The sequence below is a fragment of the Maniola jurtina genome, chromosome 8 (genome assembly GCF_905333055.1).
Source record: "Maniola jurtina chromosome 8, ilManJurt1.1, whole genome shotgun sequence".
NCBI lineage: Eukaryota > Metazoa > Arthropoda > Insecta > Lepidoptera > Nymphalidae > Maniola > Maniola jurtina.
The window spans coordinates 2,798,369-2,816,557 of NC_060036.1; the positions used below are offsets into that span (position 1 = coordinate 2,798,369).

Genomic DNA, 18,189 nt, shown 5'->3' on the forward strand with positions numbered 1-18,189 from the left:
CGGCTCTGTACAAAAATATTCAAACCTGTTTTTTATTGGAGTGACAAGTCTAGTGTGTAGTATCGTTGGTGCTGCTCTAATGGGGTAAAATAGGGGTTTGAAATTTGTGTAGTCCACGCGGACGAAGTCGTGGGCATAAGCTAGTTTTTAATAAACCAATCAGTATAATATATATTGTTAGTATTGTAATTAATTAGATACTTTGTATCTAGTCTCATTATATTATAAAAAACATGTTATGTATAAAGTTGCTTTACCATTTTTGAATCTAAGTAGATTCAAAATCAAAATTCAGAAGTAAATCAAATTTTTACTAAGACTAAGTTATAAATATGTATGTAGGTATTTTAAACGGAAATATACTTTGTAGTTTCATGATGTGCAAACGATATTTAACTTAAATGTGGTATAGCAATTTTATGATAGGTGTTATATTAAAAAGATTTGGGATAATATAAGAATTTTACAATATTATAATGTATGTAGGTCTTGTAAGCGAAAATAGTCCTTGTAGTTTCATGATGTACAAACGACATATTGTTACCTACATAAAGATTTGGCATCTATGAATTTTACCCATTATATTTTAAATATAAGTGCTACTGTAAAAGTCCGAACTACGTGAATCCTAGGATTTTCCAGTACTATCTAAGATCCTAAGTTTAAGCGAGTCTTACTGCCTGCGCAGACGAGGGAATTTAGTCCGCAGAGGACAAAATGACAATAATACGGCTAAACACGGTACGACAGCAACAGCGAAAGATGAGGGACTCTGTCCTCAGTGGACAATAGTTCCTCGTCTGTGCAGGCCTTCGGCTGAGCCCACAATACTGCAATGCGACGTCGGGTCCTAAAATCTACGACGCAATGCACTGTGCTTTCCGTTGCGGTGGTACACCGTACAAACTTGCGATGCGACGACTTATTCCCGTTCAGTCACTGTCTTTTCAGATTTTGCTCCAAGTACTTTCTTTTCTGTTCTTGATGCGTCTTAACGCCAGTAGAACTAGGATACGTGTAGTGCGGTCCATGGCTCACTAGAAATTGATGGTCAAAGTTTTGTCGTACGATGCCGTAAGCGATGAAATTTTTGCGTTGCGTCAACACATCGCATTGCGCTGCGGTATCGTTTTTGCGATGCGATGTCGCACCGCAGTGTTGTGGCCTCGCCCTTAGTGATTAAAATTCGTAACTGTTCTGTAATAATATTACCGTTAATTTCGGACTTCTACCAGCATTCCCTTTGAAGGTTTCCTTCAAGCCCAAAATGTTGAATTCTTATAATGTTCAATTTGAAAAATGTTGAATCCTAAAAATACAAGAATCGGTTTGAGGCGACTAAACTAATATCTAAAAGGGGGTGTAACAAAAAATACCTAGATATTTGTTATGCAAGGCTGCAAAGTTGTTATTTTGTCCCAAGAGTTTGTATTGAATTCCAAGCCAGCAAAGGATGCTAAGGTTAAAAAGATGTTCAATCCTGAGCATAGCGAGGATTCTGTTTTATTTTGGAATTCAACATTTTGGAAATTGAAATTCATCATTTTGCATATTCAAAATTCAACATTTTGGACCTGAAAGGTAGATTTTACCTGAGAGACATGCAAAAGTTCAAAAAATTTACTAAACAAGAACAAAATCGAAGAGATTTGGAAACTGGAAAATCTCTAGGTCTCCCTGTTTGGAGAGCTTTACGGCATCATAAGAACAAAGCACATGTTTTAGGCATTCTGCATGTATTATGTGGGTATAACAAAATCTAAGAATCAAATGTATTTCTTCAATGTCAATGTAATTTATTGATTGAACTTAGGTGATAAAATTGGTGTTTATATAAGTACAATAAAACACATGAGAACAGAACAAAGGTTTTATTTTTAACAAGATTGTTGATAGGCTATCAAGCTTTCTACAAAAACGAAATAGAACTCGCCATATTATATATTTTATCATGATCATAATCAACCCATCGCCAGCTCACTACTGAACACGGATCTCTTTTCAGAGTGAGAAAGGTTTTGGCCATATTCTGCCTTATTGGCAGACTTTATTTTTATTTTTATTTTATTTTTATTTGTACCAGAAAGTTGTAACAATATAAATAAAAGGAAAGAAAAAGTGGACAGGGAAGCACTTAACTCTATAAGAGATATCTACCAGTGACCCTTGGCAGTGCGAAAGTATTCTCAGTAGCAGTATTCTCAAAAGTGCTTTACACACTTTTGAGAATATTACAGAGTACTTTCAAGCATGTAGGTTTTCTCACTGTTTTCTTTCTGAGAGGAGAACTGTGCTCAGTAATGCTCAGCTATGGGCTGGTGATGGGTTGATGATGATGACACTTACAACGCAGTTTGCCGAACGTGCGTAAAAGTGTCGCCACATGCAAAGGCACTGACATCTTTAAAACTAAACTTTATTTCCCAAAGCCTCCTCTACAGTTGGGACTGCTCTCCACAATTTTATCACTAGTCTCCCACTGTTGCGGAGTCTTTGCCACTATGGATAAAGCATGGACTCCATTTTGTAATTCGTCCTTTAAGATGTCATTCACCATCCGATGTCTCTGGAATTTGAATTGAAAGTGGCATCATTCCTCAATCAGCTGGATGAGGATCCAAGGAAGGTAAGAGGAGATAGGGGTCTGAGCAGGATATTATAATGGACAAAAAGGGTGGTGACAGCCTAGTAAACAAGTCAGCCGCCTATTGATGTGGTCCGAGGTATGATCACGGACAATGGACATGCACCTGTAGCTTTTCAGATTTATGTTCATTGTAAGCAATTAAACATCACTTGCTTTAAAAGTGAAGGAAAACATCATGAATTTGTAAGGTAAATCATGATAACTTATTATTATCACCTCAGTTCACATCATTATGTAAACTTAAAACTATGAGGGTCCCAAATGTGCCCTAGTCTGCAAGTCAGCTTGTGTGAAAATGTTCAAAAATGTGAAGTCTACCAATCTGCACTTGCCCAGCATGGTAGACTACGTCAAAGACCTTTTCATTCTGAGGTGACACAAGCTCATAGTGATCATAGTGGAATAGAAATAATAATACGAATAGTACCTACCTTAATTAGGGGTAATCCATCGAACTGATCGGACACCACAACTACTTTGAAATGTGTTTCGGCGCCTTTCGGTACATTGTGCATGTAAGACTCGTTTATCACTTCCATATGCTTCGCTTGTAACGCATTCTGTAGTTTATTACGAATAGAACATGCTATTATTCCCGTTGCGGCACTCATTTGTCTTGAAACGCTACCTAAACAATACAAATCAACAAATTATAAGAGCGGTGAAGAGCGGTAAAATAATTAAAAATAACCTTAAACCAATGCAAATTAATCACCTAAGTGGATTAAAAGCTGCATAAATTATTATTAAATAAACAAATTACGTTTGTAAAAGACGTAGTAAATATTATTACTTATTAGATACAATAATTTTTATTCTACAAGTTTTTTTAATTTTGTTCATAATTTGTCAGTGTCAATTAGTGTCAAATTGACACTGACAAATTATGACTTGACACCGACAGTGTCAGATTGACACTGACAAATTATGAAAACCAAGGAAGACAGTTGACAGCTCTTGACATTGACACTGTCAATGTCAACAGTTGGTTTTCGACAGTGACGTTGACAACCAAAACAATCGTTCTAAAATGGGAAAACTGGGCCACCTTCTTCGTGTTTTTTTTCAAGCTACGCGACATCTTGGTGAAGGCAATTGTGCCGTGGTGGTGGTGGCACTATGGTGGCACTAGCGAAAATAACAACAACAAAATATAGTTTTTTGAAAAATAAAATGTAGCGCACATGTAGGTATGTACTGTACGAACGGGTAACATTGAATAATGGCGGGGGTTTTTAGGATGCATCCTAAGTACCCCGGATGCGATTACAAAAATTAAGCCGAATTTACTCAATTATTGAGTAAATTCGGTATATTTTGTGTAATTAGGTGTTGCTGATAGCTATAAGGGGTTTTAAGCTTACAAAGTTCCACTGGTAGTGTCATCAATACGGCAGTCTAGCCACCAGTACAACTTTGATAGCTTAAAACTATCTACATATCTCGGAAACTTTAGAAATATTTTATCTCAGACAGTACTCGTTTGTATTGAAGCCAGCTATTTGATTAGGGGTCATGAGACCGGCCTGCCCGCGAAATTCAAATTTAATTTGGTTTTTCGCAATTTGTAAACTAATACGACAACGTAGGCTTATTGTTATTTTATTTGCGACAGTGGCAATATCATCCTCTCAGGTTTATATAAAAATCTTTACTTGAAAAGGTCTAGTTTAAGAAATAAATTAAAGTATCGACTAATTTGTGAGAATAGTCGATACTTTAATTTATTTCTTAAACTGGACCTTTCCCCGTCAAGGCCCGTCGCTTCCACCTTAAGGCACCGCAACGCGTCGAGTGATTGCCGATGCGGCGAAATGATTGCGGTGCGACCCGCAACGCATCGTGTGAACAGGCTCTAAGGGTTCTTTCTTTAACTACGGTCCCTAAAAACGATTGTATTCAACCATACTCAGATAAAATTCTATACGACAAAATATTATTATGACAAATCCTTCCGAGCCATAAACCAATATTAAGTTTCCCCGACATTTTTTATCGTGTTTGATGGATTGATTTTCCATTGGATCAGACTTTGCGATTTATCTTGGATTTATCCCATTCCTTTGATTTATTGCCCGACCAAATAATATTCTTTATATTTATAGTTTCCAATATTTTTGCTGCCCGATTTAGTAATAAGTAATACTAGAGAGAGGAGTAGCATAATATTAATTAGTAGCGTGCCTACCTATTCTGTGCTAGAATTGCAACCTCGAACCATAAAGCACAGCGTTGGAAGACCCACTTTTCGACACGATTCTTACACAGTCCGGCGCGCGGCGGCGCAAGATGTGTGGCGTGTGGCTATTTCCAGCTAGTGGAGTACTGGTCATAGAGGCATAAATGCACTGCTTACCCTAAAGGTTTTTGACGGGTCATACGTACAGGCAGACAAGAAGACAAAAAGTAATCCCATAAGGGTTCGTTTTTTTCTCTGTAGATACGCAACCCTGAATAGTAAGTAAGTAAGGTAGTGCCTATAATACGTATAAGTACCTACACCTATGTAATCTGCAAATGCATCTAGGATATTAAACGGTGGAAATTCAAAGATAGGTGATATCCCCGACGAATGGATTGAGTTGGGTGGTTTCGACATCAATGGTTGTCAGTTGTCACAGACACCGCGAATACTCAAAGCACAGACTCAAAGCAAGAAAAGATTCATTCATTTCAGCTGGAGCGATTTCGTTTACACTCCATTCCAAAAGTTTAATCGACTTTACTTTTATATGTATGTAGGTACCTACTTACCTATTATTATGATGAAAGATGGTCCTTATACAACTTTAATTAATTAATGTGTATTAGTAATAGATCGCGGCAGGTCTACGCCACCGTTGGGCGGAGGCATCCCCACCCCGTTGGCCGATTACCATATCAACCTGTCGCGTACATCGATGGTCGCGAACTAATAGGTAAGTAAGAGGTAGATACTTACGCAAAATATTATGGTTAAATAACTTTAATTTAATAGATTATGCTGATTGATATCTCTCTCTCTGCTCGTTCTTTGATCACTGAAGATCGTCATCCTGGCAAGATCCCAGTCTCGAATGAATTAGCTGTTTCCATTTTCTTATCGGCGGCCATTTTAGCCAATAGTGTAGTATCTTAGAACTGGCACAAATTGGAGTGCTTCAGTTGGTCATACCCAGTCATACCATTTTGATTAAGGATGCCTCTGAGTCTGAATCCCTCGCTACGCTCGGGATTCTACTCTGCCATCCCTCACTTCGCTCTGGATTCAAAAAAGCGCCCTCGCCGTAAAAATATTATTTTGCTTAAGATACACTCTACCATTTTCCACCTCCTTTTTCATATATGGGAGGACCCCTGAAAAAGAATTGAATCTCTAAATCAATATTTGGTTTTGGGTCAACGTTCTATACCAAATACCAAAATTTCAGGTTTGTAACTAGTTTTGCTTACGAGCTAGAGACCTGTGACACGCGGACGGACAGACGGACAGACAGAAGAGTGATATAAATAAGGGTCCGTTTTTACCCTTTGGGTACGGAACCCTAACTAAAAACTGAATTTCACAGCGCACAAAGGCGGTCTTATCGTTTATAGCGATTTCTACCCGGCAACCCATGGAGAAAGGAAAGACAATAGAAACGGACTGGTACGCAAACTAGTCCTCTAATGTTAATGATGATAAAATTATGACAATTTTATTCAAGCCATAAGAAATTGAAAGAGTACCTATAAAGAACATTATAATAACGTGCAATGTAAATTTTTAGAGCATCTCGCCAACGAAAATAGGTTATACGAATTAAGTAGGTACAATTTTGAACACAGGGAAGCACTCAGTTTGAATAAATTTGCAAATTGTTAACACGTTTGGAAGGGAATTAATTTAATGGCAACTCTTAGTGGATGTTAATTAAATGTACTTACCTACTTATACTAACGCGAATTCGGGACGGGACGTCTTTTATACGCGATTGTTTTGAGGTAATAACTTACAGTAGGTAGTTAATCTTCTTTGCCCTCTAATATAATTAACCGTCGCGTAGGCAGTAGGCACCTAAAAGACGATCGAATATTATGGTCCGGCGAATTTAGACCAGCAGCGGGACTAAGTTGGATCGTCTGGTAAGTTGCTTAAGATTTTGGAAGTATCTAGACCTCTAAACGGCGATAAGTGGTAGGTAGTCTAGTAAAAAAACCCGCCCAAATGGGAGTCAGACTCACGCAATGAGGGTTCCGTAATCGTGTATTTTTTTCCTACATTTTGCACGATAAATCAAAAACTATTAGGCATGCATAAAAATAAATAAAAATCCGTTTTAGAATATACAGGTAAAGCTCTTTCATACGATACCCCACTTGGTATCGTTATCTTAATTTGAAAATTAAAACACATTTTAAATTTTCTGTGATGTAACCACAAATTCGCGGTTTTCGCATTTATTCCTTTACTTGTGCTATAAAAACTACCTACCTGCCAAATTTCATGTTTCTAGGTCAACTGTAAGTACCTACCCTATCGGTTTTCTTGACAGACACGATGGACGGACGGACGGACAGAAGAGAAAAGAAAACTTAAAACTAAACTAAATCAAAAGTGGTTTATTTTATATGTTATGTAAGTTGATTGGTAACTTATACACAAATGATTATCTATAGAATGGTTTACTATCATTAAAACGAGGAAAATAATTGTAACAATAACACTCACAAAAAAAACGTTCCGCAGACCATAGTAGACAGACAACATGTCAAAAAGCGGTGGACGTTCCGATTCGCTTTACATAATATTATTATATTAATTTTTTTTTGTACTTAGTATCAAAATTAAATTTTCATAATTTGTAAATTAAAACTGTTAGGTATTATTCGTTTAGTTTTACATCCATCTAAATCACTCTGGTTCTCCACCAGAGCGATTTAGAGATTATAAGTAAATTCGCAAATTGCCCCTGCCGGGCATCGAATTCCGAATTTCTTGTAAGACAACAGCGCTCACCACTGCATCAGAGAGGCTGTCGGAGGCAGAAGTTTCTAATTCTATTCTAATGCGAATAACTCCGTATTGTTGTCTGTTGTCATATATCTGCAATGCATTTCAGCAGAGCTTCCGTGACGGCACGCTTTTAGCAGCTATCGGCGCGGCGGTGTAATGCAGGCGGAATGATGTTCATTGCAGCGCAATAACCGTAACCAGCCGCGCGGGCCCGCCGACGGGAATAGGAAAAACAATCCTTTGTTATGAACAACGGTGCTGTTTTAAAGACGATTTCATACTGATAACATTGTTTTTATATTTTCTAGAAATTAATAGCTTTTGTTGGCGTCGCCTACGTGAAAATTGGATCAAGTAGTATAATAGGTAGGTATTGCGGATCCTATGAGACCAGCTTTGAAAATAAGAATTTAAAAAAAAACCGTTGTACAATTTATTATAGAGTTTCGTATGTTATTAGATAGCTGAGAATATGTAGAATAAGAGATAATCTGCAGGCCAAAATTAATTTCAGTGATTTTTTGGAACACAGAATTTTTTCAAAGTAACCTAATAGAAAAAGTATTTAGACTATATATATAAATTATAAATTAGAATAGTAAAAGTGTGGTGGCGCTCTTTAGGGAAGGCCCATGTCCAACAGTGGACGTCCACAGGCTGACGATGATGATGATGATGATGATGAACCTAATAGAAATTATGACCCTGGTCCAGTTTCAGAGCCCTAAGTGGAGAAGTGGATTATTCTTATTTTAGTACTCACAATTATTAATTAAGATGTCTGCCACTTAGAAACTTAATAAAAAGTTGGCACTATATGTTACTTTTGTTAAATAAATTTTTAAAGAAACAATTTCTTCAAAGATCAATAAATCAAAAACGGGCCCTTTTTGCCCATAGGTGCTTAGAGGTCATTTGATAGCATTTGACCTCCTCTGCAACCTCTCAAAGAAAAGGTAACATTTTACTGGAGTTCATATATTATAAATGTCATACATATAAAGGATTAAAAAATATAAAAAAAAAATCCCCGCTTCAAAACGTTTCTGATTTTAAATACTTAATCTAAAGTAAAACTAAAGTAAAAAAAATAATCATCAAAATCGGAGCTGATTCCGAGGACTTCCTAAGAATGGTTATTTTATTGCTTTATTGACTCCACTATATTCCTAACTAGTTTAGTTTTTGAGATAGCCCCCGTCACAAAAATGGTCTACCAACCACCTACCAATTTTCATGATTCTAGGTCAGAAGTGCCATATTTAATTTCCTTGACCGGTCTTGACAGGCAGAAAAAAGGTTCTTTTTCTTTGGAAGACGAAACCCTGAAAACTAATTTCCAGATCAATTCGCGAGCATCTGCTAGTTAGGCGAATATAGAATATGTCATAGAATGCATAATATCCACACCAGCCAAATACCAGCACTATCGCCGGTAAACAAACAAAGCTACAAAAGGATTTATTTCAAACGCAATCACAAAAACGAATTTCGACAACACCTGTATCGCTGCTCTATCCGTACTTCCGTTTTGCTACGCGATTTATTGCAAAAAATAACATTGATTTTGGGGCAACGATCTCTACGTATCTATTTAAACCTCCTAGCTATATAACACCTAGTGTATGGTAAAAAATGTCTTAACTTTATATAGCTCACAGTAGGTACGAGTATGTCTGACGAACGAAAGTGAATATTTTCAGCCGAACTTTGTGGTAGGGTAGGTATTCAATCAAACAAAAGACTCGTGTATAAAATATGCATAGAAAGCGGCAGAGAACGCCATTCATAGATTCCGGGTTAAGATCTGTTTCACAAACGAGGTGTTTCGTTGAGTGAGGAATTTCTACTTTTCTGTTTCGAATCTACGGACAGCGTTTTGCTTAACCTAGAAGCTTTACCGCTTTAGGTACCTACTTATGGGGTCAACAGGAGAGAGAGGTCCGCTGGCCATAATAGTCACTATAAATACATACAAATACAAAGTAGGTACATATTAAGTAATACATAAACGTGTAACCAATGAATGCAGGGAATGAAATGCGGTAAAAATAAAATAAAATACCGATAAAATAAAAGTAAGATATGTAGGTGCTGCTGCGATTTATCAAAACTCAGGGTTAGTGTTAAAACCTGGTTAGTATTTTTGATATTTTATCAAGGTAAAATATCACACTGTATGTGTGTGTGTGTGTGTGTGTGTGTGTGTGTGTGTGTATGTTTGTTACTCCTTCACGCTAAAACTACTAGACGGATTGGGCTGAAATTTAGAATGTAGATAGATTATACTCTGGATTAGCACATAGGCTACTTTTTATCCCGGAAAATCAAAGAGTTCCCACGGGATTTTTAAAAAACTACATCCACGTGAACGAAGTCGCGGGCATCGGCTAGTCAATAATAATAATTACAACAGAATAATGCACATAATACATGAAATTAATAATTTATCAAAAGGGTTACAGAGGCTGTTCAGCGCGGGCTGGTTCATATTATGATCTAGAATCTAGATAGTATAATGATCTCGGGTAGTAGCTACATAAATCTACAGGAATATTTCATAACGACGCGACGCCGCTGCTTTTTCATTAAAGCAGTGTTCCATACTATCTGATTTGCCCAGCTTTGCATCCGTGGGCCATAAGTAAGTAGGTTTATCTTTGCACCTATAGATTAATCTATAGTAAACGTATTATAATATAATTATATTTAATATAATTTTACGTAATCTGACATATTGTTATGATTCCGTATTTTTGTGAAAGTCAGCGAAGATTTTATTCCGTATACGACATACGTGTTTTCTTACGTTGAGGACCTTTTTGATGATTTTTGACAAGAAAAATATCTTATTTGTGCTGTGAACTCGAAAGTTCTAATTTGGGAAGATTTACTTTCAAGAGTTTATTATTGGACATTATTATTCGTGTTTTCGTTTGTACGGGAGCTGTTTCTGTGTGCTCGACCGTATCAATAGGGTTTCATGATTCTAGATCAACGGGAAGTACCCTACATAGGTTTCTTGACGGACACGACGGGCGGACGGACGGTCTGACGGACGAATAGACAGACAAACAGACAGACAGACAGACAGACATAGAGACAGACGGACAACAAAGTGATCCTATAAGGGTTCCGTTTTTCCTTTTGAGGTAGGGAACCCTAAAAAAAATGTTTTTGTGTCTACATCGATAATGTTTCCTCCGATTAAAATTTTTAAAATATTGTTTTCAAAGTATTAATGTACAGAAATATCGTCCAGTTAATATAGAACAAAATACGTATTCTCAAGTAATGTTCACACGTCAACGTTTTTTCACTTGTAAACAGATACTTGAGAATATATATTATTTTGTTCTATTTAGACGCTTCTTTAACGAACGTTAAAAAAGCTCTCGTGTAAATGAGGCCTTACAGTTTTATTATACCTAAGTTTTAATTATTTCTATACTGTTAGATTACTACTTACAAAATACGCCATACTAAATACTGGGTATTATCTCATGCGTGGAAAACCCCCAGATAATAAAGAAGGATCATTAATAAGGTAAGGGTTTTATTGGAAAATTTAACGGACTCGTACAAAAAGGGTTCCGTACCATACCATTGTACAAAAATTTTTCTTGTGATGTTACCACAAATTCCCGATTTTTGGATTTTCTTTTGTGCTATGGGTAAGACATTGCTACCTGCCATGATTCTAGAATCTAGATCAACGGGAAGTACTCTATAAGATTTGATTCCCTTGACGGGTCTTGACAGACAGAGATAGACGACCTGCTGGCTAGTGATGATGCAGCCCGAGATAAAGCGCACTTGCCTAGAAGATGCCTATTCAATCTTTACTTGAAACTGATGCCGACAGGATAGGTACAATTTTATTGATGATCCTAGTTCGAATTAGACACGAGGAATGTGGCCAAAATGTCATAAAGCGGAGGCACCAACGTGAAACGGATGTGATGCGGACGTGCGGGAGGCACTCGGTGCGGACATCAGTTAGACGCTGTCCTTCTTGCTCTTGCTGATCTTGCGTTTGATGCGCTCCGTGTAGGCGGCGACGATGTTGGCCAGCAGCGGCAGTGCCGAAGACTTGTCGTCGTCCTTCACGCCCACCTCCGCGCACAGCTCCGCGCGCGGCTTTTGCGCGGCGGGCATGGCGGCCTCTGACGTCAGCACCGTCGCGGTGTACAGGTAGCCGTTCCATTCTAAATATTCCTTGATCAGTTCGTTGATCAGTAGCACTTCGTTGGTCGGTTTTGGTGCGCCAGGACTTTGGAAGTCGGGGTTTTGAGATACCTGGAAAAAGTCATTTTTTGACCTCAGCAACGGCAGGACATTACACTGAGCAGTACTTAGGTACTGCGTAAAGTACAGAAATCGTTTGTAAAGCTGAGGTTTTGCTTTTATAAAATAGAATTCTTATATTTGTCATTACACAAATTCAAATATTGAATTGAATGTTTGAAATATATTATAATTAATATACTATTTAATATTCGAGGCTATTACTGTATACAATTGACGATTTCCTTAGTGACAAGGATGCGAAAGCAACCAGCTGAGCTTTCAGTTGCCACAACATGGTGTACCTAGATGTATTATCACATATTGTAACTTTATGATTTAAAAGAGTAACTGCTGAGTTTTTTGCTAGCTCTTCTCAGTAGAAGACGTTTATTCCTACCCCGTAGAGTCACAGACGTAGCAGAGGTCGAGACACTAGTTGTCCTACTTGAAATAACTAAATTTTGATTTTGATTTGATTTTTAACATGGGCTTGTTTGCTCGATATTTGTATAAAAAAATGGGCGAATAAATGCATCACAGGTTTGTAATACGAGCGTAAATAAACCATGCCGACACAAATTTCTTACAAACCAAATCTACACAATTACCCAAGACCAGAAAATTATACAGTTTAAAAGAGCACAACAGTTAGGCCATTTTTAGTGAGGAGTAATTTTTTGCTGTAAACTTGTAAATGTCTAATTGAATAAAAATATTTTGAATTTGAATAGTAATTTGTACTGTAAATTTTAGAGTACCTAAGTGAATAGAATTCAATTCTCATAGAAACTATCTCTCATTGAACTTAAATTAAAGGTAAATACTTACCTGTCTTTCTTGTAGAATTTCCGTCACCTTTGCACGTATCTGAAAAGAATAATACATTTTTATCTTGTCGCATATTAACAGACTTCAATTCAAAGGATCGGTAGGTGAGGGGCAAGAGATTATACTCATAAACTTTAGGACAATTATTATGATACACTAAATGTATAATAAATATGTATTATCTTCATAAGTATACCTACTTATATTTACCAATGAACGCATTGGGAGAATCTTTAAATTTTGCTTTTTTATTGGTTTGTTGGTTTGCACTTCGCAACGTGCGAATGGATTGACGCGATTTTTTGCATGATTATAATTTATTATAGTTTAAGACCAGAAGAGAAACATAGACTACTTTTTATCCTGGAAAATGAAAAATTCCTCACGGGTTTGTAAACAACACAACCAAATCCTTCCTAAAATGTCTTGGGCATCAGCTAGTTTACGATAAACGTGACAAAAGGTAGCCTAATGCTAAAGGATTCGGAACAAACCAAGACAGAGTAGTTGTACTTATCGATTTTGTTTTCTATGAATATACCTACCCTGCATAAAAGTATGAAAAGATGAAGAAAATGAAAACATCGTCTAAGATACTCATGAAGAAAAAAAGGAAAGTTATTCAACACAACAAAATAATCCTGTAATTTAATCATGCTTTCTAATTTAAGCTTGCAGAGTAAAAAATACAAAGGTGCGCTTTACACTTTCATCTATCCTAAATGAGGATTAAAAAATTAAACTTTTAATTCAATTAGGCGGCTTAGAAGGTATTCGAATTTAAAATTTCCCTCAACTCTTGAAAATCTCTAACACTATTGCAAAGATTTTCTGAGATACATTGCTGTGGCGCCAAAATATATCTTTAAGCGTGTATTTTGTCTCAATTTTGGAATGCAACGTCTCACAAGTTTGTTCTTATCACCTTAAAATATTACTCATTGAGAAGAGTTACTGCTTTGTTTTTGCAAGTCATTTTTAGGGTCCCTAGTACCTAAATAAACACAATTTAATTTTATCCAACAGTATGATTGTTGCTTTAATTTATTTTCTTGGTACCTACGAGTATACAGGGTGTTTGGTAATTAGTATATAAAGACGACACGTACCCATGCTACTTTGATCTGATAAACACAATGCTTAAGTTTAATGACGAAATAAAATTACAAAAATTTCCATACAAAATTAAAAAAAAAATATGTCAAAGTTTTCATGACCCTAACGTGTCCTAACTCACTGAGATCGTTGGCCATCTTTAGATAGGCCGAGGCCATATAATCAGGCCATGATAATCAGGTAGGTTTCGATTTATTAAATATAATATACCTAATTAGGTTTTTCGAAGATGTAGGAATTTCATGGAACCATGAAACCAATTTCATGGGTTTTTGTTTACAAGTTTATTTTTAAAACGACATCGTTTTATTATTTTGCTCCCGTTGCAGCCCACTTGATTTTTTACTGCCCTCTATTTCTTTGTTTAAGTACTACAGTCGTGAATAAATTTTGTCATTTTTGCTAAAAACAGGTTCATTCAAATTCAAATAACTTGACTGGACTTTGAGAGAACCCCACTCTCTCTCACTTCTAAATCAGGGAGAATAATCTAAATATATTAAAGAAAAAGCTGACTGACTGACTGACTGACTAACTGATCTATCAACGCACAGCTTAAACTACTAGACGGACTGAAATTTGGCATACAGATAGCGATTAATATATTACCTAGACATCCGCTAGGAAAGGATTTTTGAAAATTCAACCCCTGAGGGGTAAAATAGGGGTAAATGAAAATTGTGTAGTCCACGCGGCACACAATTACATTACGCGGGAATGAACTAGGTCTTTAATAATTATTAGCAATCTAATGTTCCATACATTAGATTCTTCCTTGAAAACCAAAATAGGTAATACCCTGGCCACAAACGGTAAATGTATCTAATATTTATACCATTAAGTGGCCCTGAACATTTGCCCAGTGCAGTTTTTTGCCAAAGTGTACTAGGATCTTTATTGGTGATCGCAACAATTTATTTTCGGTTAGTTTTTAAAGGTACTCAAAAGCAGGTTATTTCTGTCGTAGAACCGACGGCCGATGGGACAGACGAGTTCTGGAGTGGAGACCGCGTACCATCAAACGCGGTGTAGGATGAACTCCTGCCCGCTGGACTGATGGCTTGAAGAAGGTGGCGGGGAGCAGATGGACGAGGAAAGCCGTTATTTGGTGGCGCACTCTTGGAAAGACCTACGTCCAACAGTTGACGTATACAGTCTGATTGGAATGAAATTAAATACGCACTCCATTTACTCATACGTCAGTCTGCATGCATCCACTGTTGCACATAGTCAGAGTCTTTTGGATATCGTGCCAAACGGTCCTCTGCCTTACTAATCCACCCACTTCCCGCCACCTTTTCAAGGTTGTGGGTTGTGGGCCCAGTAGGCAGTAGGCCGCAGGTCGTCTCTCATCGCATGAGGGACGGCTTCCAGATTTTCCTCATTGCGACGTAGACATTCGCTAAGAAAGAATTTTTGTAAATTCAACGCTTCAGGGGGTAAAATAGGGGTTTGAAATTTGTGTAGCTCACGCGGACGACTAAGTCGCGCGCATAAGCTAGTTCGGTAATAGGGGTCTTTGAAACCCCACACCCACAATTAAAGGTTAAGTATAAGTACCTCTGCCTGAAATTTATTCAGATGACCGGTTTTTTTCAAAAGGTTTTTTAGGGCGTCCAATAGTTCCTTCTCCGAAATCGTTTGGTTTTCGTTCATTTTCTTGGATTCAAATTCGATTATTTCCAAGCGAAGAGGTCTTTTTAATGAAGTATCAAATAAAAAGTGTTATTCGATCTATTTCTACGATGTTCTAATTTGGGGCGCTTGCTTTTACAAAGCTCTTAATCTTGTTCAGAAATAAACTCTTGCTTGTGTTATTTTTTAAATTGCCTCGGACTTAAGATTGACTTTTTTCAGTTTATCAAAGTCTATGATCAAAGTCAAAAATATCTACAGTTAATTAATTGTCGTTCATAGTGGTTGAATTTTGACATTTTTGCCATAGTCCTTCTAAGTAGTTTTTTCTAACATTTCATTAATATTTCATTAATCTTTCATCCATAGTTTCATTTACAAAAAAAATTAAGGACAATAATTTTATTAATTACTTTTCCTAGTCTAAGGCCGCGGCTACGCCTATAAGTTTTACTCACGTAAGTAGCTTACGTAATTTATTGACAACAAAACTAAAGTAAATGTACTTGTACTCAGTAAAACTCACACAAGAATTTACCATAGATATGTAATTTACTTACGTAAGTAGCTTACATGATTAACTTACGACAAATTTACTAAGGCCGCGATTGCAACTGTAAGTTTAATTTATGTAAAAACTTACGTAATTCATTAAGAGCAATTTTACCAAGCTAAATGACACTTTTAAGAGTGTTCACTTACAACTTACGTGTGTAATTGCGGTCTAATGTAAGCACTCTTATTAATACGTTTACATTAGCAAATAACGTGTGTAAAACTTACAGATGTAATCGCGGCCATAGGGAACATTACTTAGATAGTACTCACCTATATCTTTTTATCTTTAACATTTGTAATGTAACGTAACAGAGAGAGACCTACCTAAGTATATTAACTTCTCTCCGTGAATAGATTTTCAAGGTCTGTGACGTCATTTCGTAATACCTAGTCGTATAACGCATTCTGGAAGTGGTCGTGTAGTAGATCGTACCTACCTATCTGTAGCCTGCAGCGAAATCTTTTTATCGACCACGTGTTCAAGTAAAGTGGCCAATCATTTAAAGATACAGGGAAACAAGCGCTGTAAAATTGAGAGACAATTTTGTATTGAAAGCAGCAAAGGAAATTATTCGCGTGCTCCACCTGAACTATTCAGTGAAATTGCTCACGAGGCGGTATTTCACAATCACAGTGAAACTAGCGGTGTAATGCTTAGGTTTACTTATTACCCGACTGCGGCAAAGCCAAAAGCAAGGGTTATGGTCTTTGCAATAATGCACTGTTTAAATACCAGTCAAGTGAAGTCAGCTAGGTCAGTTAGTCATCCGGAAAAATTGTAGTAAAGCAAAAACCTGAGAACAATAATATAAAACACTAATATCAGACTAGGTAATAAATATTATCCTTTTCCAGAGGACACTAGTCACTAGTGCTGCACTTCGTAACAAATGTTGCGGTATTAACGTGCAATCCATTCTGGTAGAAAGGCTTTTACAGTTTACGACAACGACACGAGTTTTTCAAATCAAACTTACCAACAATCATCATCTCAACCCATCGCCATTTCATCGCCTCTTTTTCATGTATGGAAGCCCCCCTGAAAAATAATTTAGTTGAATTGCTGATTCAATATTTGGTTTTGGTTCTACACCAAACACCTCAGGTTTCTGTCTCATTCCGTCCACGATCTAGAGATCTGTGACTCACGGATAACTCGTTAAGTTAACGTTCAAGCCAATCCATCAGCTTGTATGCGTCCATTACTTGAAACATTAGGTCTTTTCTTGCTTTTGTTTTTCTGTGAATTGCCTCGTTCCGAATTTTATCCCTGAGCGTTTAATATAGCAACTTTTAATTTTTTTTTTTCTCTCTCGTCTGGCTTTTAAAATGATAAGCCAATGTCAAAGTTTGTAGTTATTTGTAACAAGTTAGCTAAACTATACAAGTATGGACCCCGTCTGTACCGGCGCTCGCCTACATACGCACGGCACCCCCTTAGAGCGCTTTCCAGTTAGTTTTAACAAAAAAAAAACACTCCAAAAAGTCACAACATGCGCGCCAGCAAAGGCCACCACAGACGAAGTCCAACTTTTAATTTGTGGACGAGGCCAACTGTCAGTGTTCACATTTCCGCACCATACGTACAGGGTAGGAAAAAATCATTGACGACTTTCGTCATAAGTTAACGTTCATCAAAATCAATCAATCGCTGGCCCACTACTGAGCATAGGTCTCCTCTCAGAATGAAAAGGATAAGTCTATAGTCTGCCACGCTGACCCAGTGTAGATATCAATCAATGTTTTCAAAGGTGTGTGAAGTCTATCAAGACTTCACACACCTTTGAAAACATTACTTATGGAGAATTCTCAGGCGTTTAGGTCTCCTCAGGTTGTCTTCCTTCGCCGTTAAAGTAAATGATATATTTAATCGTTCAAAATGCGCGTAACTACGAAAAATCGAGCCCCAACCTCCTTAATAGATGGCGGACGTCCTAACCACTAGGTTTTCTATTGCTTATCGTGTCTGACCGTATAAAGTGTGTTAGCAAAGCTGGACAAATGAGTCAGATCGAATCCAAGTGATCTCAAAGATAGCTCCGAGGTTTCCCGCAGTTGTTCCATTGATCCTAAGGCGGGCGTCTTAATCACACTAACAAACTCTAAGTTAGATATATTAAATTGTGTTCAATAGAAATAG

The 18,189-nt window shown here is 37.1% G+C and overlaps 2 protein-coding genes and 1 long non-coding RNA gene across 3 annotated transcripts; all 3 read right to left on the reverse strand.

Annotated features, from left to right (window-relative positions):
* Positions 1-2,416: 2,416 nt before the first annotated feature.
* LOC123867697 (DNA-binding transcriptional regulator BolA) lies at positions 2,417-4,980 on the reverse strand. The gene is made up of 3 exons (XM_045909877.1): positions 4,912-4,980; positions 3,079-3,207; positions 2,417-2,566 (listed from the first exon to the last, which is right to left on the reverse strand). Exons 1-3 carry the CDS (start codon positions 4,978-4,980, stop codon positions 2,417-2,419), a joined length of 348 nt encoding a protein of 115 aa, XP_045765833.1.
* A 6,434-nt stretch (positions 4,981-11,414) lies between these two features.
* Positions 11,415-15,754, reverse strand: LOC123867514 (centrosomal protein 20). Its single transcript, XM_045909582.1, has 3 exons — positions 15,417-15,754; positions 12,741-12,779; positions 11,415-11,921 (listed from the first exon to the last, which is right to left on the reverse strand). Exons 1-3 carry the CDS (start codon positions 15,510-15,512, stop codon positions 11,622-11,624), a joined length of 435 nt encoding a protein of 144 aa, XP_045765538.1. The 5' UTR covers positions 15,513-15,754; the 3' UTR covers positions 11,415-11,621.
* A 162-nt stretch (positions 15,755-15,916) lies between these two features.
* Positions 15,917-16,185, reverse strand: LOC123867515. The gene is made up of 3 exons (XR_006796432.1): positions 16,174-16,185; positions 16,048-16,059; positions 15,917-15,996 (listed from the first exon to the last, which is right to left on the reverse strand). It is a non-coding gene; the product is annotated as an uncharacterized LOC123867515 (long non-coding RNA).
* Positions 16,186-18,189: the final 2,004 nt, after the last annotated feature.

What these genes read in the sequence shown, in the direction of transcription:
- LOC123867697 (XM_045909877.1), bottom strand. Translation starts at nt 4,980, where the DNA reads ATGACCAGTACTCCACTAGCTGGAAATAGCCACACGCCACACATCTTG. An exon ending in GCCGCCGCGCGCCGGACTGT is followed by an intron (nt 3,208 to 4,911) that starts GTAAGAATCGTG and finishes AATAAACTACAG; the next exon opens with AATGCGTTACAAGCGAAGCA. An exon ending in ATGGATTACCCCTAATTAAG is followed by an intron (nt 2,567 to 3,078) that starts GTAGGTACTATT and finishes TTCAAATTCCAG; the next exon opens with AGACATCGGATGGTGAATGA.
- LOC123867514 (XM_045909582.1), bottom strand. Translation starts at nt 15,512, where the DNA reads ATGAACGAAAACCAAACGATTTCGGAGAAGGAACTATTGGACGCCCTA. An exon ending in TGAATAAATTTCAGGCAGAG is followed by an intron (nt 12,780 to 15,416) that starts GTACTTATACTT and finishes TATTCTTTTCAG; the next exon opens with ATACGTGCAAAGGTGACGGA. An exon ending in AAATTCTACAAGAAAGACAG is followed by an intron (nt 11,922 to 12,740) that starts GTAAGTATTTAC and finishes GACTTTTTCCAG; the next exon opens with GTATCTCAAAACCCCGACTT.